Raw genomic sequence first — 27066 nt, 5'->3', positions numbered from 1 at the left:
TTTCATAGCGTTTTTTCGTTGTATCCATGCATTACTTTTATCATCTGGTGTTATGTTAATAGATACCTATTTTTAATTACTTAGGTACATGAGTGCTGGTGCTGGTTGGTGGCTATGGAGTATTTGGTAAAGTTTACTGGAAATTTGTTGTTGCTGTCTAGTTAGATTAGATCAGGAGTTTTTACTATTGACTGAAACCTTTTGGATAGGTATTTATATTTTTAGTTTCCCAACAAGCCCCACGTATTACGTCATACGAGATTTCTAGTAGGTATTAGCTGAAAGTAAGTATGAAGGTAGCCTTTTAGCATTACCGAAATAATATTTATTCATTCGTACATTACATATAATCACGTCTATATCCCTTCGGGGTAGACTTTTTCCTTAGTCGCCGCCTCTTACACCTCTCTATGCCTCAACTGGACTTGATTAATAATGCAGTTCCTAAATTTATAATATGTATTTTGTTTGTTTGTTTGTAAACTCTTTTGTGGTCATTTTTAATTTTAATATATTCGTATTGGTATTGTTATTTTTATCAAAAATAAAGAAAACTTTATATATTTTTTTAATTAGTTTTCTTCCAAGTGGTCAATACTTATATGCAACTCATCTCATAAACAACTGGACCGATGTTGACGAAATTTAGCACAGAGAAAGAATCAGGAGAAATTTCTTCTAGAATTTCCCAAGGAAGCTAGCTAACTATGTAGATTCAACACCAAGGCTATACCATAGATAATGTACCTTGATATGTAGAATCTTAAGAAAGAAACACGTCCTTGAATTTCTACACTATATCCACAATACACACACTACGTAAACAAACTATGGCTTTTGGTGAAAATAAAACGATACTATGAGTTGGGAGTTTATTTAAAACATTTGACGCAAAATCTATATATACATATGTGTATTATTATGTATATCAAAACGACAAACGTCTTACGAATGTAAGGTTGTTACAATTGAATACAGCAAAAAAACTATGGGATATCTTATTCTATTCTGCAAATGCAAAAATTTGCTTTAATAAAAGAAAAAGTATACTGATCTACTTTAAACCAATCCTTACTTATGTTTAGATTTTTTCTTTTTCTTACTCGACTTCTTCTTATGTTTGCGTTTTTTCTTTTTCCTCTTGTGGTCATCGGAACTGGAATCCGACTCGCTGTCACTTTCACTAGCAACTCGTTTCTTCTTTTTCTTACTACGTTTCTTTTTCTTCTTACGCTTGCGAGCGTCAGATGAAGAAGATGACGACGAGTATTCAGAGTCACTAGAGGACTCGCTGTCTGAATCACGCTTCTTTTTAACGTTTGTCAAGTCTAGTTTGATTGTTTCATTTTCCAATTTCGGTTTTTTTAGTTCTGTTTGTTCTGTAGGTGAAGCTGAACGTTTCCTTACAGTGTCATCTTTGTGCTCATTTTCAGATTCTAAAGTCTCGTCATAATCAGGCTCAAATTGTGCTTCGTCTAAAACCGACTTTTTCCTTTCACGATCCGTTTCTTTCTTTGATTGAGATGCATTTTTATTACTTTCGGTTTGCGGTACACCTTCAGAAATTGACCTCTTTTCTTCCTTAGAACTTTTATGTTCTTTCTTTTTGCTTTCAGCAGTAGGACTACGACCACGATGTTTCTCCATATTTTTTAAATGTTCAGGAATCACGCGTCTATCACCCTTCGAGTTATCAAATCTACCAATTCCTTCAGCTTTCCTTATCCTATCTCGGTCAATTGTCACTCTTCTATAAGTTTGTTCTTTCTTAGGCGTTTTAGATCTGGACTTAACGCGTTCCACTGTACTCTGTACAACACGAGCTTCCCTAGGTCTACGGATATCTTCAACTTTTCCTCCAAGACGATCTTTAACGGACAATCGTGGTGGTGGCGTTTTTGATGATCTCCGTTTTTTTTCATTAATTTCAATTTGTCTTTGTTCAGAATCTGCAACCGGCACAGTGATCTGAATTGAACTCTTAGGTGGTTCATCTCCATAAAGTTTTAGTCTATCACTGCTTATTTTTTTAATTTCAATAGGTCTTAATGAATGTATAGCTTTAGCGAAAATAGCATTTTCAGCCCTTTTAATAACATCGGATGTTACTTTACCTCCTTCGTCTTCTTCTGGAGAAGATATTTCTCCTGGTTCCTTTACTTTTTCTACGTCTTCATCAACTTCCCATTTAGAAAGCTCTGGGAGAGGAGCCAACATTTCTTTGCTTTGAGCAGTAACCTCTACATCAACTTTTAAGTCTAATTCTTCGGCCGAAGCTTGTAGTTCGATTCCATCAAAAGGTTCTTCTTTAGAATTTTCATGTTTTTTAATTACCTGAGGTAAATCGGTATCATTCGTTTTTCCATAATGTTGAATAATTTCCTTGTCAATAGCTTCGAAGGCTTCATCGCCATACAAGTCATTGTCGATTTTCTTTTCAGTTTCTATAATAGGTGTAATTTCCGTTTTTACAAGCGCTATATTATTTTCGTCCTCCGTTTTAGTTCCCTTGATGTGTTCTGCAGGCGGCACGTCACCATCTCCGGTTTCATTTGGCTCTACCTGAGTATCATTCTTCTCATTGGCTTCGTCCTCTTTTTTAACTGTTATTTCTTTCTCCTTTTTCTCTTTTTTATCTCGCTTTTTCTTTTTCTCCGTGTCTTTTTCTCGTTTCTTCTTCTTTTTTTCTTTAACTTTTTTATCTTTCTCTTTTTCTTTGTGATCTTTACTCCGGTCAACTGAAGTTTTCTCTCGTACTCTTTCTTCTTTCTTTTCCCGCTTACTTTCTCTATCACGCGATCTACCTCTAGATTCACTACGTTTTTTCTCACGAATTTCTCTAGTCCTTTTAGGCGACAGACGTGATTTCTTTTCTGGTGTAGACCTGTCATACTCACGGTCTCTTTCCTTTTCATATTCACGACTTCTTTCATAGTCTCTTGGCCGTTCTTCGCGCCCATCACGATTTTCTCTATTTTTAACTCTCTCTAGTCGTTCAGGTGGATCTCGACTATCGTGATATCTCTCTCTGTTTCGACCATCTCTATGCCTGTCTGATTCCAAATTAGGATTGCGTCGTGATCCAATCCTACTTCGAACACTAGGCCGATAACCAGGACGCATAGAATCGCGATTATTCTCATCCTTAAAACCATCTCTGAAATTGGGATCATGTAAGTTAAGAGGCGGCTCTCGAGGATCCGCACTAGGTGGTCTGAAAGGTGCTGCACCTTCTCTGAAACCATGTTGAGCGTTTTCACGAAAACTGCCATCACGATAAGATGCATTTCTATAAGGCGCATCGCGGAAAGGAGGTGGTCCACCTCTATAATTATTTTCTCGATATGGTCCTTGTAAACCGATATCACGATAAGGCTGGCCATCCCTATATGGTCCCTGATCACGGAAATGGCCTGGTCTGAAATTATCTCGATATCGAGGTTGGTCTCCTACATGAACAGGAATTTCGCTCGGAACGTTAGGTACCGGGGTCTCTCTAAATCCTGGTGGTCCCTCTACATATGGGGGCCTATAAGGTTCTCTATAGCCTGGTGGAGGAATCCTATCTCGTTCTAAGATTGGTGGAAGAATCCTGTCGCGTTCTAAAGGACCAAGTGGACCAAACTGAGGCTTTTCAAATGGCGAAGGTTCAAAACCAGGTACTGGTGGTTCGACACCAGGTGGAATATCTTCGAATGGGGGCCCATCATAACGCCCTCTGTAATTAGCGGGTGGTTCAATCTGAACTGGGATACCCATTAAAGGGACTGGTTTGCTCCCTACCGGGGGATATACCTGTAGTGGCACATTGTTTCTGGATCCATATCTGCAAACAAATAGAATAAAAATGTAAGACTTACCAGTCACACGAGTAACATAACCGACAAAAACATTAATACAATTGGTCAAAACTAAAATTACCAAAGTAAGCCGAATCAAAAATGTTGACTGCGGCTGTTGCACAGAATCGTTTGATATCGTTGTAAAATTCATTCTTTCATTAAAACTTTTACAATAATGGCCTTGGAAAAAGATCGAATAAAGCAAAGCTCCTTTGCCCTGCAGCGAGACAGAACAGGCCAAAAAAATGCAAATGAAACTTCGGTTCATGAAAGAAGTATTTGCGGGTTATAGCTATATAAAAGTTTATTTTTAGAAATAGCGTGAAAAAAGTTATCACAAATTAAGGTGGCTATACATTCAAAAATGAAACTATACAAGTTCCTTTCACTTTGATTATCTCTGGATATTTTTATCTCAATAAGTATCATGTAGTTATGTCCTTAAGTATAAAATTGCCTTGCGTATAGAACCAACCTTATAGTAGGATATGAGTATACATGGTGCTTCGTGCTGCAGCTGTTTTGTTACCTATAAATTTATATGCTGAAGAGCTGATGAGACAAATGCGTACGTCAGGCATATAAATAAAATTTGCATATAACTGGGGTTCACATTATTTCATACATTTTAAAGGGCCCTAAACCTTTTAAACGTATTTCTTTTCGTAGTCGATGATTGATCACAATAATCAGAGTCATCTCGATAAAAGAAAAATATATGAAATCGGGTAAACGCCATTATAACATAAAGACAGACCCTAGCCAGCGTGCATTTTCTGATATTTTACTCAAACTCTGAAAATAACGTTAGATATTAGTTTAAGGATAACGCTTAAAAAACAACGTAGAGATCTATTAGCTGATCGGATTATACAACTTGTGGTGCTAAAAATCCGTCAAAAAATATATTAATTTTCTATGAAAAGAAAAACTTCCTACGCTAAGTTTTTATAAGCGTCAACATCTATGCCGAAAACCACTCTAGCTTTGCGGCGACCGCCCGTATTCACGAGCCACGTCTCATGCCTCATACCTGAAAGGAAGCTATACTATACTTTATTTAAGCTAAAAAAAAGCTCCTAGGCTGCTAAAGATAAAATTCTTCTCGTAAATAAAATAGGTGCGCTATTTTATTTACGGGAAGAGTCAATAACTTGAAACATAGGAAATAAGGCACCTAAACAATGAATGATGCGTTGAGTTGGGTCGAGAGTAACATTCGGGTAGGATATTCCTTAAGGAAGCCAGACATATCGCATAAGCAAATAAATTACAACACAGTTTCTTTCATTTAGGTACCTTATCAGCCTGCTGAGTCAAGTGGCACAGTGAAACTAACGATCAACAATGAAATTAAGATGCTTTCGTGCAGCCAAGACTTAATAAAGTGGCGGAGGCTTGAGTATATAAAGTCCCAATATATTTTGCATACTGAAATGGATCGTGGAGAAACCTTGGCGGACGTCGAAACATCTGTCAAGAATTTCCCAAACCGGAAAGTTTGCATGAAGAAAGTAATGACTGTAAATGAAGCGAACACAAGTGTGCAAGGATTAGGCAATTGAAGAGTCGATTTAATATTTGTATGAAAGTCGATCACCGCCAGCGCTAGAGCGACGTAATATCTGCGTGTTATGGAAACACAAATACTGCACTGTATGTATGTTCATGGGGAACTTCCACATTAGGGGCATAAATTGTTTATTTATGGTAAAGAAGACAAGTCCTACGGCAGGCTACAATAGCAAGACCACGCCTAGCGCGAACCTGCGATTTAGCACACAAATAGAACCAAGAAGTCCTAGATTGAGGACACTATGCGAGACAATGACAATGCACTAAAACTGAAGTTTTCGAAGACCGACCTAAATTGAGAGACAAATCTGAAGGGACTCTGGACCTTTATATTCGCAAGTGAAATCGTTCAACCAATTTACAAAACTTATAAGTTTCATTCTTAAAATAAAAAACGATAAAAATGTCAACGTATGTATAAATAGCCTTTATAAAATTCTAACATGCCCTCATATTTTCAACACGCATTTATTATATAGAATTTGCTAACATTTAAAAATAATCTTAATACACTTGACAAGTACGGTTCATATTAAATATATTCTACAATATAAAAAAACTAAACACAAAATGAAAAACCAGTTTTTTCCATAATAATATTTTATTATTAGTTACAACATTTAAAATTAAACTTATAAAGTAAATAAAACATTTATAATAGTTCTTAATTTGAGAAGTAGGAAATATAACCAACCAATCTTAAGCAATGACCTTGAAAAAAGTTTTAAAAGTAATGCCTCTTCTATGTGCCGCTTTCATTGATCTAATTCTAAAGAGGTTGAAAGAAAAAATTTCGTGGCCACTTTTTCATTCTGATGGTTTCATTCTTCTTTCTTCAACTTTTAAAACAAGTATACATACATACATATAATCACGTCTATATTATACCTTGCGGGGTAGACAAAGCTAACAGTCTTGTCAAGACTGATAGGCCACGTTCAGCTATTTGGCTTTAAGATAGAATTGAGATTCTAATAGTGACGGGTTGCTAGCCCATCGCCTAAACGAAGAATTTCAAGTTTATAAGCCTACCCCTTAGTCGCCTTTTATGACATTCATGGGAGAGTGATGGAGTGGTCTATTCTTTTTTCTATTTGGTGCCGGGAACCATATGGCACTAAAACAAGTATCATTCTGATGAAACTTGTTTTAAAAGTTGGTTTTCCAGTTTGGTTATAATTTTCATGGTAGTGGGCAACTTGAATCCTAAAAATAGCGATAAAGAAACAATAACATTCATATTTTCTTTATAAAACTTTTAAATTATTATTTGGGTAAAGTAATTTAGGTGTAAGATTGTAAATAATAAATTTCCATAAAAAAAAACATAAGTTGACAATAATAACCAAATGGACAGGCTTATTCTGCTATATTAAAAAGCATGAAAAAATCGATCAAATTACTTACATAAGACAAATTCATGCAACTATGACTTTTGTACAAATACGTACCTCAAAAAGTTTGATATGTTTTACATCATTTAATAGCAAAGAAAGATTTTAAAGATCAATTGTATTGGCCTCAAAATTGTACCAATTTTCACTGACTGGTAAACATCGTCAATTATTTATTGATTGGTATAAAAATCTAAATTAAATTTTGCGCCAAAGAGCAATACACTTTAAAAATAAGGATAATCGGGACACATTTTTAAGTCAGTTTATGATATTGTTGCTGCGTTTATATCAGTATAACAAAAATAATCTTATTGTATTGGAAACAGACTTCACTGTGGTTTCATTTAGTATTTTTGACTGAAATGGATAGAGGGACTCTTAGAATGAAGAATAGAAAACATTTTTTTTTACTGTCTGTATGATCACGCTTATCTCCGAAAGTACTGAACCGATTTACTTAAAACTTCACCAATGGCTTTGTTTTAACTCAGAAAAACATTTAAAGTTTGTTTCATCAAAATCGGTTCACTAAAAAAAAGGTATCAGGGTAGGTTAAAATTCAAAGTCATTTATCATTGTACGAAAGCATTAGGTATACCTATAACATATAAATATAAGTGAAAATCAGTTTGATAATATCCTTGTTTTGCCGCACATAACATGTGTAATTCTCACGTAAAGATTTTTGGTTTGTAAGTCTATTTTAATTTCGACACCACCGCAGCGGCCTCGATCCAGTGGTTGTCGCGTGAGAGTCTGAAATTGGCGGTCCATGTTCGAACCCCAACAAGAACAAGATATTTTTTTTTATTATTTTTTTGTGTTATTTGAGTATTTTATTTTAAAAAACTTAAAATCAAAATAAAATATTTTGTCTGTACATTTAGTATTTTGACTGAAATGGATAAAGAATTTTTTTTAATTATTTTTTTGTCTGTCTGTATGATCGCGCTTATTTCCAAAAGTACTAAACTGATTTAACGTGGTCAAAAATTTACTCGGTAAGGTCACATATTTAAGTTAATATTTCATATGATTAGTATATTGATTTATTTCACATTATTGTAGATTCAACTCGAAATTTACGCCGACGAAGTCGCGGGCAACAGATAGTATTTTATAATAATATTAACTCAGGTTTAAACTTAGGGTTAACTTAAGGTTTCAAAGATTTATTACGTGAGCTTCAATACCTGTTATTTTACAGCAATTTCGGTAACACGAAGTTTACAGTAGATATACATACAAAACCCGCAACAATTTAATTATTAAAAGCTACAACAGAGTTAGTGTGTTATTTTGTTTTGTAATAATACCTTCGCAAATTAACAATATAATTAATATTACATATATATTAATATAATACTCACTCCATCTCTTTCCCATGGATGTCGTAAAAGGCGACCAAGGGATAGGCTTATAAACTTGGGATTCTTCTTTAAGGCGAGGGGCTAGCATTCTGTCACAAAATAATCTCAATTCTATCTGTAAGCCAAACAGCTGTACGTAGCCTGTCAGTATTTTCAAGACTGTTGACAAGACTGTTACCCAGCAAGGGAAATAGACGTAATTATATGTATGTATGTATTAATATAATACATCTTGTTTCTGTTTCAAGTACCTTTTTATTGCATACACGATTTGATATTTGTTGAGCAAAAAAATATCACAATATTATTTATTTATGTGAATGGATATCTTATAACACAGACCAGTGCTGCCAGCCAAGGTTTCTGAACAGATGGATGCAAAGATGAAGATTAATAGAGTGACAAAAAAGACTGAAACTGGCAAAAGTGATGAGAAAATATAAGTTAATCAAGACGGATTTTGAATAGGAACCTACAAAGGGTAAAGAAAATGATACGAGCACTGAAATCCTTAAATCAGTATTCGAGTCCATGTGATTGACCGGGTACACTGAGTGATTTATACCGGGTACATTGAGAAAGGTGTTAGTCATATATGTATGTGCGTTTCATCTTAGCTGTTCAACCTAATTATGGATAATTGTCTAACAGATAAAGAGTTTCAAAGTTAAATAAGGATGAAAAGTCAGTGGTTAAAGTCTTCTCTACGCTGATTATCTGGTTATACTATATTCATAAACGGAGGAGGACATGATAAACTGTATGTATGACTGTATATAACTTTAATTAAGAACGAAATTAAAGTGAATATAAAAATTACTATTAGTTTTTGAAAAAAGAGAAAAAGAGAATTCATAAATTTTCCCTTTGTAAATTTTATTACAACCTTTTGCAAAGCAAATATTAACTTTAGTCGTATTTTTTACTAGCTATGGACTGTTACTTCGTTCGCCGTAAAAGTTCACGGAAAAAGCTGACCCGCTGTTCTGCCCTTAGAGGGGTGGGGGAGTTATTTTTATAAGGGTCTCTATCTATTTGCATAAATAATTAAGCTATAATTTAATGTAGCATACCGTATTACGGAATAATAATTTTTTCTTGCGCATAATGGTTTACGCATAACTATTTAAAGCAGAACAGTATGCCGAAAATCAATTATGCCAAAATATTGTATGCCAAAACCGTTATCCCAAAGAATATCAGCACAAAATTATTTATGCAAAAAATCACCTTTTATATATATACCTTTTTTTAAGTTGGACGAAGCCTATGAAAAAAAAATCCTCAAAAGCTTTAAAAAAAGGCCAATTGACAATAAATACGTGACCTAGGTACATAACAATTTTTATCGCTAACTAAATAAAAACATTGTAGACATGGTTCGATGAGGACTTTTACAGTTTTATTGCAATGGGGTCCCCTTTCCTTAATGCAATTTACCAACTTTCTTTACTTCCAACCAGAAAAAGATACTGCGAATGTTTTACAGCATATACAATAATATACACATTTTCTTATTGGCTTTGCGCTCAAAATCCGCGCAATGATGTCTCATTTAATACTACTTATACACATTATCTTTTCTTATTATCAGACTGAAGTAGGGTTAGTATTATAAATACAAACTCGGCACGCAACGTGCAGCGTAAAGCTCGTTAACACTACTATGTTGCATCTAATACCTAATTGATATATTAGGTCCTCACATATGTAATTGGCGTTTTGTTGTACTGGCTACACTTTAATCAGAAATTTCTCCTCTTTGGTCAGGAATTCCAAATTTATACAGCTATTTTCGTTAACCATCATTCAATTGTTTTTTTCTTCAGATTTTACTGCTTGCATCACTCGGTTTACAAAATGGAAAACTTGAAATATCGCGTTATTTATGAGTATGAGTGATGTAAAGCGGTCGGCAGTATAAAAAGAAAACACAGTGCATTTTTGTTTGCAACGTTTTCGTTCTGGAAAATTCGATCTGCAGAAAAAGTTTATATTGAAGAATTGAAGGCTATTGTGGAAGCAGATCCAACGCAAACCACGTCCGAGTTAGCTTCGGCTTCGGTGTTAGTGATAAAACTGTTTAATCCACTTGAAGCAAATTGGGAAGATTAAGAAATTAGAATGGTGGAAATTTTAAAACCTCACGATCGAGTGAAGCAAACCGGCAAACGCGTGTCGACTGCTACGTTACATAACCGGCACAATAATGAAGGGTTTTTAAATGTAATCATTACCTGTGATGAAAATGCTGCCCAAGCTAAAATTGAGCCAAAAAAAGTTACTAAGTTTAGTTGTAAGCGTTTGGTGGACAAGTGCCGGTGTCGTTTATTACAGTTTTCTCAAATCTGGCCAGGTGATTACGGCAGACAGTATATTGTCAGCAATTGTAAACTATGATGGAAAAGCTAGCTGTAAAACAACCGAGGCTGGTTGGAACCGCTTTTTTTTAGTAAAGGGATCAATTAACTACCTATGAGATGGCAAAATTGCATAGATAATAATGGTTCTTACTTTGATTAAATAAATACATAATATTAAAAAATATTCGACTTTTGTTCCTCCTATACCAATTTCATATGTAAGGACCTGAAACATATTTATTTATTAATATCACAGAACAATATCACAGCTAAAAATATTTTTAAATCACATAAGTAAAGATATAAATATTAAATATATGTATGTATACATAAAATACAGTTTTCAAAAAGAGGCCCAGAGTGGATTTTGCATTTTACTAAATCACAAATCATAACATATAGATTTCAGATCACAAAATAGGATATAGGGTCTTAATTTCGTCAAATCGAGGACCAGTCCGATGACCTTATCTAAAGTATATTTTAAAATGAACACAATGTACATAAAATCATACAAAGTTCAGTTAGAAAAAACGCGTTATGACCCTAATATACCTACACTACCCTCCAATCATTACCATTAGTACTGGAGCCAAAAACTATTGAAAAGCATATAATGCTATCTACAATTACTTGAAGATTAACTTAAATCTGTTTAAGGATGGCATTCTAGCTCAAAAAATTATATGTATATCTATCATAAAATATGATATATAAATAAACATTTTGTATTATTTACAGAGGTCAGCCAAACAACAAAAAAACACCTGCTTGTAACGCAACCCATGATACTTGTCCAAACCAAGCAATCCTGTGACAATAACTGATAATTCGTTCAATTTAAGAAAATAAATGTTTTTAATGTTTAATTATGTTTAGGAAAATTCTTTGAAAAAAAAAATATCTTGCTACATGTCGGCAACGAATAAACAGTATAAAACTTATATTATTTTTACACATTTTCTCATATTTCATACGTAATTTAGTTATAACACGTGTTAATTTATAAAAAATAATGCAATACAAATACAAAGATTAGCAGTCAGTCATAGTACCTATTAATTATGTTTTAGCATTAAATATGCTAAAAAATAATTAATACCACCGCTCTGTTGACTGGTTGAAAAATTCTTAGGCTTTAAGATCGTCATTCCCTTTTTTAACTTTATTAAAAATCATACATGATTTAATTATTTATATGATTGTGGGATATATTAACAGTACCACATGTCGGAAAGGAAATTTACAATTCTTAGACCTACTTACTTCTTGGATTAATTTAGCATCTTGTATTCTCATTTTTATCGTTGCCTGTATGTCCGAATGAAATAAATAAATAATAAATAAATATATACGGGACAAATTACACAGATTGAGTTAGCCTCGAAGTAAGTTCGAAACTTGTGTTACGAGATACTAACTCAACGATACTATATTTTATAATAAATACTTATATAGATAAACATCCAAGACCCAGGACAATCAGAAAAAGTTCTTTTCTCATCATGCCCTGGCCGGGATTCGAACCCGGGACCTCCGGTGTCACAGACAAGCGTACTACCGCAGAGCCACAAAGGCCGTCGTCGAAAGGCTGCCATATTACATTTACAAGACCCAGATACACATATTCATCAATTTCATTGTGTTCTCAGTACATTCCATCAAGATTTATCTTGTTTATAAATGTTTTCAAAACAGATTTTGATTTATTTTTAATTATTTGATTAGCTAACATTACTTATTTCTCAGGCATAGTAGCACAACAACCGCAGATACAAGTCAGAACATACCAAAATAAAAAGTGATGCATAACTAATTCCTTTGAAGAATAGATTTTCTCATATATTTAAAATATAAAAAGCCAACTTGTTACAAAACTATATTATTTCAACAAACTGTCGACGCTATGCTTCGATACTAGATTCACAGATGAAGAAAAATACCTCCTATCTTTTATACACTTACATCACAATAACATACTATATAAAAATTAATCATAAAATATGGCAATAAAGTACACAATCCTTAAATGTAAAGCAGAGTCTTATAAATAAAATTTTTTCGAACAATTTTTCAGCAGGATGCTGTAGTTCGCAGACGACGCTGTGCATCAAAATTTGTTTTAAAAATTAGTTTAGTTTAATTTCGTCATGTAGGGTAGCTTTCACATTTTTATTATGAAATGAGAATGGTTTTATTCTTTGCAATACAATTTAACGTTGTGGTAGCAACGCGTCAACAATTTGACAAAGATACATAAATGGGCACGGACATTGCTGGAGATTCCACATAAATTATTATTAACTTGCTATAAACATCAAACAAATTTAACAAAGCATATTATAAACAAATTTAAGCAAGATATTATTACAAACTTATTACTATATAAATATCGAATAAATATTTGTAATTATGGCAGCTTCACCCGAAGACCGATGATTTCAGCTATTAAAGATGTCTGTTGAGGTGCTTTTATAACGCTGAATACTCCCAACACACACAACTTGCGACAACATTTCATAGATAATATCAAGCCGGAAAACTAAAGATATAATAAATAAAAAGTTCGATTTAAACGAGTAAAACCACTTAAGGTGACGCTGGTTCAATCCGCTCGGCAATTTCATAACGTCAAGGAATTTACGCGTGCACATAGACGATGGTATAGGGCGTTCTCGACCACTATCTAGACTTTGACAATCGTACCTGGATCCGTATGGCGGCTCTACACTACGACGGGGCGGCGACAACAGTTCGTCATATACACCAGCATACCTGACAACAAATACAATAAATGATATAACGCTATTCAGGCAGATGACTATTCTTACTTACTTTTAGTAACTGCATAACTCGCAAAAGGCGGTACAAACCTGCACGTACAGGTTTCCTAACCATAATAGCATCACTTAGCAATCAAACTAATGTATACCACACAGAAGAGTCATTGGTATATGGCCGCGCTTGGATTAGAACAGTACGTGATACACAGGGCGGTCACGTCTTCTTCGGGCACCTTGACCGGCCTCCGAGAAATTAATGAACTTCAAATACTGAAGAACTTACATTTCAAATTTCATCTATTTCAGTTGGGCGTCATCTGCGAGTCATGCACTCAATATTACTATTGAGGGAATGACTGGCATACTCTTCTGACTACTCATAGGATTATAACATACCGATGAGGAGACACGGCCCTCGGCGGCGGCGATCTAAGCGCGGACCGCCTGTGATCGCGCGGCGGCGAGCGGGGCGGCGAGCGAGGCGGCGACCGGAGCGGCGAGCGCGGCAGCGAGCGCGGCGGCGAGCGGAGCGGGGAGCGGAGCGGAGAGCGGTACCGCAGAGGGGAGCGAGGTCGCCGACGTGGCGACGGGGACCTTTAGCAAACAAACAATTGTATAAGTTTTACTTGTTATTTTACTACGATTTTATTGCTTACCGGCGCACTGACCGGTTCTTTGTAATGCATCAAAACCGCCTCATTGGGTTAAATATAAAAGTGAAGTTAATATTTCTTCTTTAAAAAACATAAAAAGTATATATAAACATATTTTTTGAACGAAGATTTAAATTGTCAATGAAATCATTTGTACCGCCGTTCGTGTGACGTTATTGTCAGAGCTCGTGATTACTGCTAATCAGCGCAGTATTTATTGCGAGAGCCTGCTATGAGCAGACGGGTCATTGTCTTTTCTTATAAATATGCTTGTGTACGTACCGTGTTAACGAGAGAGTCCGCTCGCGAGTGCGACGTCTCCTGGGTGACCATGGCGATCGTCGCAGCCGACCCCGAGAAATTGATCGAGATCTGAAACAAGTTTACATATTTTATTATAAACATTGGTAATACTGTGTCAATTTATAAGTAGCGAATTGGTACCAAATATATTTTATTATTTTCCGATATTTTTGACTTTGCCACCAAACCAAGATACCACCAGAGTGAATACAGTTGACTTCTTTGTGTCTTCATGTCACTTTAGACAACTATTACAAAGTAATTCGACCTAAGTTCACCACGAAATCATTTCGAGGTGAAAAAACGTAACTCAATAATTATCAAGTATAGCAGCCATCACGTACATACATACAATAAAAATCCATTAAAGAGCATTAAAAAGGTGCTCTTCATTCTACTATAAAAGTACATAACATCTCATGCAGCCACCACGAAACAACACGAAAAGCTAAAATTAGAATGTCTGTTTTGGAGCAATAGTTCATCAGGTTGAAAAACCTCTGATGCGCGGGCTTAATTTATAAGGCTAAGTTTGTTATTTACACTTAGAAATTTTAAATCATGTTAAAATGTCCATGCACAGTACCACTTTCTTAACATTCTTAAAACTTTTAGTGCAGCTTTCATATATGTTTAATTACAGTATTTTTCAGAATAGGGTTAAATCAAGTAAAGTGCAAGATATATAAATTTTAATATACGAATATACTAATTACATATATATTATACACAACTACAGCGACATTACATATTAAGCAAAGAATCTAAGCAAGCAAAACGAGCACATGATTTCGTCTACTGACGCAGCGTCCTTGCATTATAAGCGGTAAGCTATGATGTGACACGAACCTAGAGTACCGGAGTCTGCTGGAGCCGCGACTGCGAGGGCGAGCGCGGGGCGAGCGAGGGGGCGAGCGCGGCGGCGAGCGCGCGGGCGAGCGCGGCGGCGAGCGCGCGAGCGAGCGCGGCGGCGGCGAGCGCGCGGGCGAGCGCGACCGCGAGCGCGGGCTGCGAGACCCCGACGCGGCGCGCCGTCGCTCCTCGCGCCGTTTCGCGCGCATTTCCTTCTCGCGAATCATTCTGTTGAACGCCTCGAGCGGATCCTCACTGTGCCTAAGACAATACATTTCCTCATAAATGTTCACCGCGTATACTGAAGCGTACAGTTTTCAACTTGATAGATGTTTTAATAAAATTTAGTTTATGTTTAAAGTAATACAAAAACGTGTAACATTATTAATTTAACTTCATGCGAGAAAATTGCGTACGGTTCGCATTTAGTTACGCGAGTTTAAGTACTTGTTAAAATTTAAGTAAAAAACAACTCATTTACGTTCCATTTGATTATTTTAATAACCCCAATTTTATTATAGCGGTAGTAAAAGTGTGAAAAATTATATAAAAAGGAATAAATCAATAAATAGGTAATAGGAATAGAATAAATTGTAACATACCCATTAGGAGAATCTTTAATTCCAGGCGGAGGCGGTTGAAAAGGTTCAGGAGGATACCGGTTGAACGGAGGTCCACCCGGAGGGCCGTGTCTATCATAAGGCCTGCTGAAAAATGATACTGTTGTAGTAAAACATACATACACTAACAAAAACGTAGGTAAGTGTTGTAATAATCAAACTAAAACAAATACTTACTGGTTATAACGACGCGATGGCGACGGTACCCCCGGCATGTACGGTGGAGGTCCGCGATTGTACGCCTTAAAAAACAATACACTTTTACTTAAACACGAAAAGGTTTCTTTTTGAGAGGAACAAATTATAATAAGAATAAGGGGTGGTAATAAGATTTAAAAGTAGTTCACATTGAACATACTACATGTAGTTTCTGGCACTTTAAAATAGGACCACTCCATCTCTATGCCATGGAAGTCGTAAAAGGCAACTAAGGGATAGGCTAATAAACTTGGGATTCTTCTTTTAGGCAATGGGCTATAATAACCTGCCACTATCTGAATCTCAATGCTGTGTCATACAGCTTAACGTGACCTTTTAATCTTTTGAAGACTGTTGGCCCTGTCTAGCACGTGAGGGATTGATACCTGATTATATGTGTGTATGCATACTACAACACCAGATATTTACCTGAGTAGACAAAGGATCCCGCCGCTCGTCAATAGTGGGTGTACTAGCTCGCTGCTCGTCTACTCTATGCGGCATCTGGTAGAAATCATTTATAGAATTGGTATACAGTAATTAAAAAAATATAATAAACTAGCTGTCCCGGCAAACGCTATTTTGCCATATAAATAATTTTTAAATAATTTCAAGTTAAAAATTTTAAGGTGGAAAACTCTTATCACTAAGGGATATGAAAAATAAATATTGGCCGATTCTTAGACCTATTCATTATGCTCATTCATAAAATTTCATGAGAATCGGTCAAGCCGTTTCGGGGGAGTACGAAACGAACATTGTGACACGAGTATTTTATATATAAGACTACGTGCACATAGTACTTTGCTTATTGACTTGCTCAAGAAAGTATATTTCACTTACATTTATATTTAGTGGAGGTTCCAAACCAGACTTCAATGGTGGTGGGCCTGAAACAAAGAAAAAAATAACTTACTTTTATGACCCCGTGTATGCAAGGCTTTTCATGCATATTTTTTAATAAATAACAATAACAGCGTGTACAGGTTAGCGTTGTAAATACGATGCTACTGTCTTGTGTTTAGTGTCCCGAAATCTTAAATGTAATTTTATACAAAATTACATACTCAATAATCAATCATTTATTGCATTCCATAGTTCACATGGTGACAAAAATAAATTACTAAAAATACTGTACAGATATGGGCCCTTTCCGGGTACAAAATATAAGCAAAATGGAGAAGGCCGCATTCAATTCTGTGTTTTTTATTTTTCGTGTAAAGTTGTTATCGATGCAGATTTATTATTGGTAGTTACCATGTTCATATTTAATTTAATTTCAACTATAATAACATAATATACGCCATTAATTTTAATTACTATACAAAAAACTTAGATACTGAACGTATTCATGAGATCAAAAGTAAAAAAACAACATTTCTTAATTATCCCCAAAAAAGTAACATAATTGGGTAATACGCGCCACTAGATAATATTAAAATTCTCCCAGTCATCTACGTTGAATCAGATGTTTTTGATTGAAGCCAAGGAAAGGAAAGGCCACCTTATCCTTAGATCCGTAGGTATTTCGACGAAGATCCCCATCGAAGATGCTGCTCGGCGGTCTAAGCCAAATCTGCGCATGGCATCTTTCAAATTGTATTGCTAATTTTGTTATAAAATACGAGATTTCCTTTTGGAATTTATATCAATTATCTAATCAGCTGTCATCTCGATTAAAGGCGTACAGGCGCACAAATACTAGAATCTGGCATAAATCACGCGAAAGTAAGAGCGCGAGATAACGATTAATGAAATATGTAGGTAACAGCCTTAATAAATATATTTGATTTGATTTGAATGACTGATAGTGATACGAAAATATGACTACAGTTTGAGTAACAATTTAGGATTTCAACAAAAATAATAGGTAACTCGCTAATGTGTAGTAGATAGAGAGTCCAGTAGTTTATACAAACCAATGAAGTATAAAAATATATTTATAAAATGTAATATGATCGACAACATATTAACACTTGTTATACATGTGTGGCCCGAGCTTGACATAATGGCCTCTTAAATGCTTGTGCATTTTTGACATGATGTTGACATAATTTGTACAGTGTGTACATATTTTATTTTATCTTTATTTATTTGACGAATAACGAATTCGTATTGAAATAACTAGTTCTACATTCATTCATGTTTTTTAATGTAGACAATGTGTATTCGTCCATGATTTAGATTTAAGAGATCTATATTTGTACATTGACGTCCGATGAAAATGCTGCAGTGTAGTTTGTTCCGCCGCTTCTTCTACACATGCGCTTTGGAAGCGGTAGTAGTTATAATTAGATTTAAGTGATGTGACGTCAATAAGTGATACCTTGTATCCAATGTCAAGCTGATGTCAATGAGATAATACGCGTTTCTGAATAAACTAGTATATATAAAAAAAAAACGATGCTCAGCCGTAATTATACACGACTTCATTTTAATCAGCGCGATGAAATGTATGGAGCTCTCAGTACCCACTACTCATATATACGTAAAAAAACGAGATTCCAAAAATATTCCCATAAGAGGGTAATTTTTATATATTCAATTTATGATCTAGAGTTATCTAGTTTAAGCGCTCCTGCACACGATGCCGCCGCCGCGCTATTAAACTGTAGATATGCGTCGCGCAAAACCCGCCGCCGCGCCGCCACTGCGCCCTCAAACCATAATTTTAACGTTCCACTGTACTGGTGTTAGTAATACATTGCTTGATAATAAGATCGCACGTGACATAATTGCAAAAACTTGTCTAATTTACCTATCAAAACAAAAAGTTAGAAAATGGCAAAATGAACGTCGTGTGTGAGAAAGTTGTGGGTGCATCCTATGCTGTCGGTACGTAAGCAATATGGTGAATTTTATACACTTAACGCGGCCTGTAATGGATAGATAAATCAAATAATAGTGGTCAGTGACGGGGAGGGGAACGCGGCGGCAGGCTTTGTGTCTACAGTGTTACAGTGCGGCGGCGGCGCGGTGACGGCGCGGTGGCAGCATCGTCTGCAGGAGCGCTAAGATTATTAATAAAAAAAATAAGCTAAAATTAAAGTTATGTATTAAAAATAATATTACATCAATTAATGCCATTCAGCTTCGTGGCCTGGGGTCCACCAGGCCCCGAAGCTTAATGACAGAGGGTACAACTGGGAACACTCCATGACGAAAGAGGATAAATATATGTATAATCATTGAGTATAAATGCGCGCTACATAATATATAGTCTCGTTATGACTATCAAACCCATTCATTATTCACTTTTGCGCATTGATAAATGTGTTACCAATAACGACTACTTACGTTCCGTTTATTTGAGATGAAGTAAAATATTTTAGGCTACATAATAAATAACTAAATTTAAATTATAATTCGTTGAATGCATTCTATCGAGATACAATAAAGAGTATTGTCTATCTATCTATAGAACATCATGCAAAGCCATCATTAGTACGATGCAATATGAATGACAGCAAAGAGTACCATAGCTCGGCGGTCGGTGCATGTTCGCGTGTCGCGGCGGCGCGGCGTGCGGCGGCGCGGCGGGCGGCGGCGCGGCGAGAGGCGGCGCGGCGGGCGGCGGGGCGCGCGGCGCGGCGGCGGTCGGCGGCGGCACCGTCACGGTGATATTGTCGTCGGCAGAGCCGTCCGACTCGTACGCTCCTCCGCCTGCGACGCTTGAATCTAGCACAGACCTTTCGTTAAATTCGCCCCCCTTTTAGCCCATTGTAATTGCGTCGCGAAAATTTGGATCTAGTTTTCATAGCAATACAATATTCTTCATGCATGCACCGAGAGCCTCACTATTTAAGTGAATGTTATATGAAAATGAAATATTATAAAACTGACCTGTTGGCATTCCTGGCTGTACCGGTCCATTGAGAGGTGGCTGCACGGGTATATTCACAGGAGGGTCTGAAGTACAATAATGATAAGATAGTTAAGCATTCATTTTTACACTAGTACATCTACGATTTTACTCATCGAACATTATTTTTATTTTGTTCCTATAGATTAACTCTTAATAGAAATAGTTCTCGTCTAAGATCCTACAATAAACTTATTCTATGTGTTCCTTTACACTCTTCCCATTCCTACTCATCTTTCTCCGTAAAGGCTGCATAGCTTTGGAATAGGGTACCGGACAGTAATCGAAAAAAAATCTAAGTTGTGTTTTAAAATAAAGTTTGTTCTACAAAAACATCACTTAATAAAGATTTTAAAGAAATAACAATGATTTATAATTTTAAATCAATAAATAAAGTTGCATAAATCCAATATTTTTATCTGTGCCAAGAAACCAAACACCAATCACAGTGAGTGTCGTCATACGTAATGAATGATAAGTAAACAACACTGCTTTGTATGTTATTTCGAGTTATTCTACGATGTATTAGCATTTTTCTAAACAACATATACACTTGTAATTAGTTATAAATTGAAGAACTATAGTCATAACAGAAGTTGTCGCAAGTGCTTGAAGCCGCCTTTCAAGCTTATTTTTTATATCATGGAACAAGGTTATACAAAAGCCGACCAATAGAAATCTCCCAAAAGTTGATATTTTCATGATCGGCAGTTTCTTTGCCACAATTAAAAAATGTGAAAACGTTTGTGTAAGTTATTCAACCTCTTTTTGTTTATCTTAACAACAGAAATGATTGAATAAATAACAAAAGAAAACATACCCTAAACTAGTTTCATTGTTTACCAAGTTATTTTCACATATGTATTTTCTATTATTGAAAATAATTTATAGGTTAGATATTTATTGGTTCTGTATGTTTCCAGATCTGCGAGACAATCTTACGAAATGATGATTGAGAACTTCATAATACTTAAATTATCCAAGCACTGATTACTTGTAATAGGGTTTGTAGTTTGTTTTCCAAACATATGACGTCACGCGATTTGAATTGACGTAAAGTGCTGTTTACGCGGCAATTTTAAATAAATTATGTTTTTGACGTACTCCCAAAAGATTTAGGTATTTAATTAAAATATTATTTTTTATGGATATATATGAATAAATAAAGATTATTTTTAAACACAATCTGAAAAGTTGTCCGGTTCCCTAAATCACAGGCTGTCAACATATTTAAAAATAATGCACCTAGATCGAACGTCATTTAATGTATGTTAATTATAAATAAGTTTATACATATATTTAGTGGATAGGTGTATGTCTATTATCTGTATTTCTGTTAGTATATTATTATATTGTTGCTAAAAACACAGTTTTACAGTCACACAGCCGGTTTTTACTTAATTATCTAGTTACTTTATTGTTTGCAGGTTGACTAGAAGAGATCCCTTCATGGGATAAGTCCACCATTGCAAGTGATTTGTTTCTTTTATAACTATGTACTATTTTCTTGTTATTGTGTAAATTTCTATGCAATAAATATATTACAAACAATCAAACAAAGAGGTTATAGTTCTTCAGTTTTTAAGATTGCATTATTTCACAGATAGATGTAGCGTTACATCGTACTTCCAATAATTTAAAGACAAACTCCAACGAACCCAATATATTAGGATGTTGTTGTGCTGGTGGAGCCGCCGGCCGGTGAGGAGTTCTCCGACTGTACCCAGTTTGGTTCCGAAACGATGATACAGAATTTCTCAAAAACCTAAAAACCATAAAAAAAATATTTAAATAAAATACACAAAAATCTCAGAAGTTAAATAAAGTTATTATAGAAAAATGTACCTGTTTGGAATAAGAGTGGTAGGTGCAATTTCTTTCTCCCGGCAATCTGGACACTCATGATCTTCAGATTCCAACAAAGCACCTCTTATGCCTAGAAATACGACACATTTAATACAATTGCATATACATAAAAACAGTCACCGCAAAACAAACCAGAACAAAAATACCTACATTCATCACAAAAAGAGTTGCCACAACATGGTATCATGACAGCATCTGTAAGTAGATCTCTACACAGACTACAGATGAGTTCATCAGGAATGTTAGGTTCGGGCGCAGCCGGCGCATTCGTCGGCGTATCTGCCCCTCCAGCATTTTCCGAAGCCAAATATGCTTCACTGCAAATAACACCAAAAATATTATAGAAGCTCTTGGCTCAAACACATTTATTAGTTTCAGTAAATCATAGCATCTTAACTAATATAATAAATGAGAAAGTAAGTTTATTTGTTTCATGCGTTATCTATTGAACTAACCTTCTTGAAATCTTAAAATTTGCATACATACAATATACAATTAACAGTCTGGAGAAGGACATATAACATTTTTTATCCCGGTGTAAACTATAGATCCCGTGGGCTTTGCGAAAAACCTGTATTCTTTTAAAGGTGGTGCTAAAAGCTAATTTGTCTCAATTTATCCCTTCGTCCCTATTTCAACTTGCTTTTAGAGGGCCTAATAAGGACTTTTAATTAGTTGATAAAACTTACTGATCAACTGCTGGCACAGCAAAAGTTCCACTTGGGGTCATCATGGCTCCTGGTGCTTTAGGACCTTCCACCGGTACCATAAAACTTCGGGGGATCCCTGTACTTCTTCTTATTTCTACTGGTTCACCCTTAATAAAATTACAAGATAATGAAATATCTCATAAAATATAAAAATAAATCAAATGTGTATCAAAATCAAAATATTGTGTTACCGAGTTAGCTGTAGGACAATCTTTAATCCAGTGTCCACGATTTTGACACTTGTAACAAATATAATTGGATGGGACAATTCCTCTTTGGTTCTGACCTCTAATTTTCTGATAACTGAAAACAAAAACATTTTATGTTAGTTATGTAATTTGTATTTGGCATTAAATTACTGATAAAAGCTATTTTTTATAAGACATTATTTTATAGTGGAAAATGAACAAAGAAATTTGTTGATATTTTCGTTATTAGCATAAAAAGTGCTTACTTGCTAGGATCATAATCAAAAGTTGACTGAGTTATCATAGCATTGATTTTATCCTGTTCACTGCCCTCCATACGAGACAGATCAGCCAGCCCTTTTGGAGCCACATCTTTATGCAGTCCTGATGAGTTTCCACTAGAGCCTTCCCACTGTTTCTTTGGTTGCTGAGAGAGAGGAACTCTAGCAACAAGCAAAGATGTATTCTTTGGGATTAAAGTATTATCATCCACATACACTGAAAAATTTAAACACATGTAAATTTATCTTTTAAATCATCTAGGTATATATTATAAGAGGACACTAGAAGTGTGCTAAGAGAGGATTTCTCATGGGAACTGAAATTGACAGATCAATTATCATCACACAGTACATACATACATACATAATAAAATCACGCCTCTTTCCCGGAGGGGTAGGCAGAGACTACCTCTTTCCACATGCCATGATCTATGCATACTTCCTTCGCTTCATCCACATTCATAACTCTCTTCATGCAAGCTCGGCGGTTTCGGGTACTTTTGACCTGACCCTTTACCAGGACGTTCTTAATTTGATTGAGATATGTTCGTCTAGGTCTTCCCACTCCGACCTTTCCCCTTCACTCTCCTTGTATATCTGCTTTCATTCATCACACAGTACAAACAGAAAAATTCTTCTGGTTAGGTTTCTGTAGGTTATTTATCCCCCAGACTGTATTTCTATGCCAATATCTTTCAAGTACAGATATTGGTTGGAAAAAAATGTATAGATGATGAGTACAGGGATTCTATATATTTTTTTAATTAAAGTACCTATTTATTATTTTATTTTGATAACACTAAAAACACTTATAGTAAAAATAAAAGAGAATACCCCTATTTTATTTTATTTGTGTGATAATGGGAGTTTAATGGGGAACCTCAGATTCTGTTTAAAATGAAGCTATATTGTACAACTTGAAATGATGCTTGTGTGTCGGGAAAGTTTCATACCAACACACCTGTAATACATACATACATATCATCACGTCTATATCCCTTACGGGGTAGACAGAGCCAACAGTCTTCAAAAGATTGAAAGGCCACGTTCAGCTATTTGGCTTAATGATAGAATTGAGATTCAAATAGTGACAGGTTGCTAGCCCATTGCCTAAAAGAAGAATCCCATATCATTGATGATGATAATTATTGATTGGTTGATGTTAATGCCGAAATATTTAGTGATGGTGAACAGGCTTTTAATCAAGAAAATATTAATGATGCCCTGCATACTAGCCTGTCGCCTAAAAAAGAATCCCATGTTTGTAAGCCTATCCCTTAGTCGCCTTTTACGACATCCATGGGAAAGAGATGGAGTGGTCCTATTTTTTTTTTTATTGGTGGCGGGAACCACATGGCACCTTTTTTTTTTTACACACCTGTTATACTTGGCAAAATTGGATTAAAATGATTTACCAAATCAAATTACTTTATGAAAAATAATAACATTGAAGTAAAACACTCAATAGTGATAAATTTAAAACAAAGTGAAGGTTAATTTAAAATTTACAACACAAACTGAGGAAACAAGAAAAACAACACTCCCCTGTGTTGTTTTTGTGGAATAGCAACTTATAATCTTGTGGTTTTTAATTTTACGCATGATATAGTATATATATTTATTAGCAGGGCTACTAAAACATATTTTTTTCAATTTGGGAGTTTTAACTGCAGGGTAAAAGAGAGAAAAATAAGCCCTATTAAGATACCTTATCAACCATTCCATCAGTCAAAACTAAGTCATTACAGCCCTGTGAATTATCGCTTTGTCGATAAATCAAGCTTAACCTAACCTTAATAGATCTTTTACCTCATAATAAAAAAGGCATAAACATCCCTGCAACAATAACCTATAACAATAGAATACAAAGCTCATGATGAAGGTATCCGCGTGGACTTTTTTGATGTCCTGTGGATAATGTAAAACTAAAATCAGGTACAAATTTACAGGTAAAAAATACTCACCTTCTTTTGTCTGAGCATTCGTAATTTGCAAGTCGAAGTCTGAAGTTTTTCCAATCCGTTTTTGTTGCGATATAGCACCTTTCAAATCGCCTACTGATATGTGGAGTCCATCGAACGTAACAGTATCGTAATCCAATGCGCTTTTAAACTTGTAATGGACAGACATTTCAACAAATTACAAAATATGAAGAAGTTTTTCAGGAACATGACAAACGATCTAATGTTCTAAATTATCTTCTTCATTGGCATTAAATGTGGTAATTATCTAGCAACTTACACAAAACTGAAAGTAATAGTGTTCAAAGAAGACACTGAAAAATTACTTTTTCTAAATTACTTATCACTAAACTCCCTCAACACACAGCACGACAAAGATTTCTAAATTACTACAAAAATAACCAACACTAATTAATATCTAAATGAAGTTCACTAATGTTCACGTTTAAATGAAAGTTTGTATGCCGTGATGTAGAAATCTGTGAGAACAGCACAAACGACCAAACAAGAAAACGCCTCAACACACGGCACGGCATTCGATCAGTCGCCATCTGTGGTCGCCATGTTAGTTTTCTTTTTTTTTCTATCTGTTAGAGCTGTAACAAACTGTATGTATTCGGTACTGAGTAACGGGTGTGCGCTCTGGTACCGAGTAACGAAACGTTACTCTCGAATATACATATTTCGTTAATCGCACGATTTCGTATCTCGCATTTATTGTATAATGGGTTTATTTTACGCAGGTAAGTGTGTTTGTTTGTTGTTGTTTTTGTTTAATGTTTTTATTTAATACGTCTAATTATAGTTTAAGAACAAAAGATTCTGTTGTTTAAAATATGGTTTTATTTAATATGTCTAAATTCAGTTTAAGAACAAAAGATTCTGTTCTTTAGAATATGTTTTGGTTTAATATGTCTAATTTCAGTTTTAAAATAAAAGATTTTTGTTCTCGAAATGTTTTTGTCATTAAATAAGTTTGACAGTGTTGCTTTTTCATTATAATTTAGAGATTCTATTAACTCAATACTTCATTTGCAGTTCGACACGCGTATCAAACTATACAACATACGAATCGATGCGTTTTGTTGGGTTATACTGAGGTATCAAAAGTAACGAGTAATGTAAGGATACGATAGTAACGAGTACTCATTTCTATAGTAACGAATACATACGGGTTTGCTTTTTCTCGTTACTTTTACACCTCTACTATCTGTCATAGCTAGTGTTGGCCGATCGATTGTCTATGGCGCTCCGGGTGGAGTTCTTCTCGCCGAGATTATAGTGAGAAGTCTGGTGAGAAGTCTCGCGATACTTCTCACTATAATCTCGGCGAGAAGTTCTTTGGATCCAGAGTCTCAGGCTTCTCAGTATAGTTCTCGCCCTTGACGTCGTTGAAACATTTTACATTAAAGTACTTACTTATTGGTTTCCATGCATGGAGCATTTACCTACATACATACATATAATCACGTTTATACCCGGGATAGACAGAGCCAACAGTATACCTATACCTAATTGTCGAGTGTTAGTTATGACTTTTACACAATTTCATTTTAGGATAGGTCAGAATTATCTGTTGTCATTAATTCATCATACATTAATGATTTTATAGACGCCTCCAGTTTAATTTAAGAGACACCATTAAAATCATAGTGATTATAGTTTACGCAGGCTGTGATTGATAGCGCTGTTCTCTTATGTGATAAAATATATTTTTGTCATAATATGCAAGAAACAGCAATTATTTAAACACGTTCGAATATATAAAAATAATTTTAATAGCATTTTTTCTGTATTTAATATAACGACCACCTCTAGTTCTCGGTAAGGGTGTTCATAACGGCTATACTTTAGCAACGCGTTATGTGAATATGCTATAATATTTTTACCTAATATTTATTAAGCGCTTATATATTAATTCAAACTGCTATGTTCGTATTAAACTTTGACCCAAAAAAAAGATACTTATAAGCGTTTGGTGGGCAAGTACCGGTTTCGATTTAGTATTTCTTGAATCTGGCCAGACGATTACGGCAGACGTCTTCTTCCAAGGGAAAAATTCAACTCACTTCGAAGCACCCCTCTTCGAAAGGACATAGCCTCCCCAATGCCCCTGTTCATTCAACACCCTCCTAAGTACCCTCTCCAGAGGATGTTCACAACGCGGTGATGTCTTTCAGGAGCGGTTCCGCCGGTGATCTCGACGGTCTCTCTCCTCAACACTTAAAAGATCTGGTTGGGA

General features: G+C 35.3%; 1 protein-coding gene across 3 annotated transcripts; it reads right to left on the bottom strand.

The window, feature by feature from the left end:
- Positions 1 to 394: 394 nt before the first annotated feature.
- LOC106142463 (E3 ubiquitin-protein ligase RBBP6) lies at positions 395 to 25389 on the bottom strand. Of its 3 annotated transcripts, none has more exons than XM_060946935.1 (18): positions 24828 to 25389; positions 22849 to 23080; positions 22586 to 22697; positions 22374 to 22501; positions 21835 to 22001; positions 21664 to 21754; positions 21477 to 21583; positions 19800 to 19865; positions 19434 to 19634; positions 16800 to 16846; positions 16386 to 16460; positions 15936 to 16000; positions 15741 to 15845; positions 15136 to 15399; positions 14266 to 14355; positions 13727 to 13924; positions 13254 to 13322; positions 395 to 3826 (listed from the first exon to the last, which is right to left on the bottom strand). In XM_060946935.1, the coding sequence occupies exons 1-18, from the start codon at positions 24991 to 24993 to the stop codon at positions 1072 to 1074; spliced, it is 4938 nt and encodes a 1645-aa protein (XP_060802918.1). In that variant the 5' UTR covers positions 24994 to 25389; the 3' UTR covers positions 395 to 1071. The 3 variants fall into 3 exon arrangements, with proteins under 3 accessions (XP_060802918.1, XP_060802919.1, XP_013199676.2); XM_060946936.1 differs by having other exon boundaries at positions 15741 to 15842; XM_013344222.2 differs by lacking the exon at positions 19434 to 19634.
- Between the last annotated feature and the right edge of the window lie 1677 nt (positions 25390 to 27066).

This window comes from Amyelois transitella, chromosome 12, assembly GCF_032362555.1.
Source record: "Amyelois transitella isolate CPQ chromosome 12, ilAmyTran1.1, whole genome shotgun sequence".
Classification (NCBI taxonomy): Eukaryota; Metazoa; Arthropoda; class Insecta; order Lepidoptera; family Pyralidae; genus Amyelois; species Amyelois transitella.
This window is presented reverse-complemented; position numbering and strand designations above follow the sequence as displayed.

Bases quoted from the DNA above. Each gene is read 5' to 3' on its own strand.
- LOC106142463 (XM_060946935.1), bottom strand. From the start codon at position 24,993: ATGTCTGTCCATTACAAGTTTAAAAGCGCATTGGATTACGATACTGTT. The intron at 15,846-15,935 runs GTAAGTATTTGT...ATCATTTTTCAG, and splicing joins CCATCGCGTCGTTATAACCA to CAGGCCTTATGATAGACACG. The intron at 15,400-15,740 runs GTATGTTACAAT...GTATTGTCTTAG, and splicing joins ATTAAAGATTCTCCTAATGG to GCACAGTGAGGATCCGCTCG.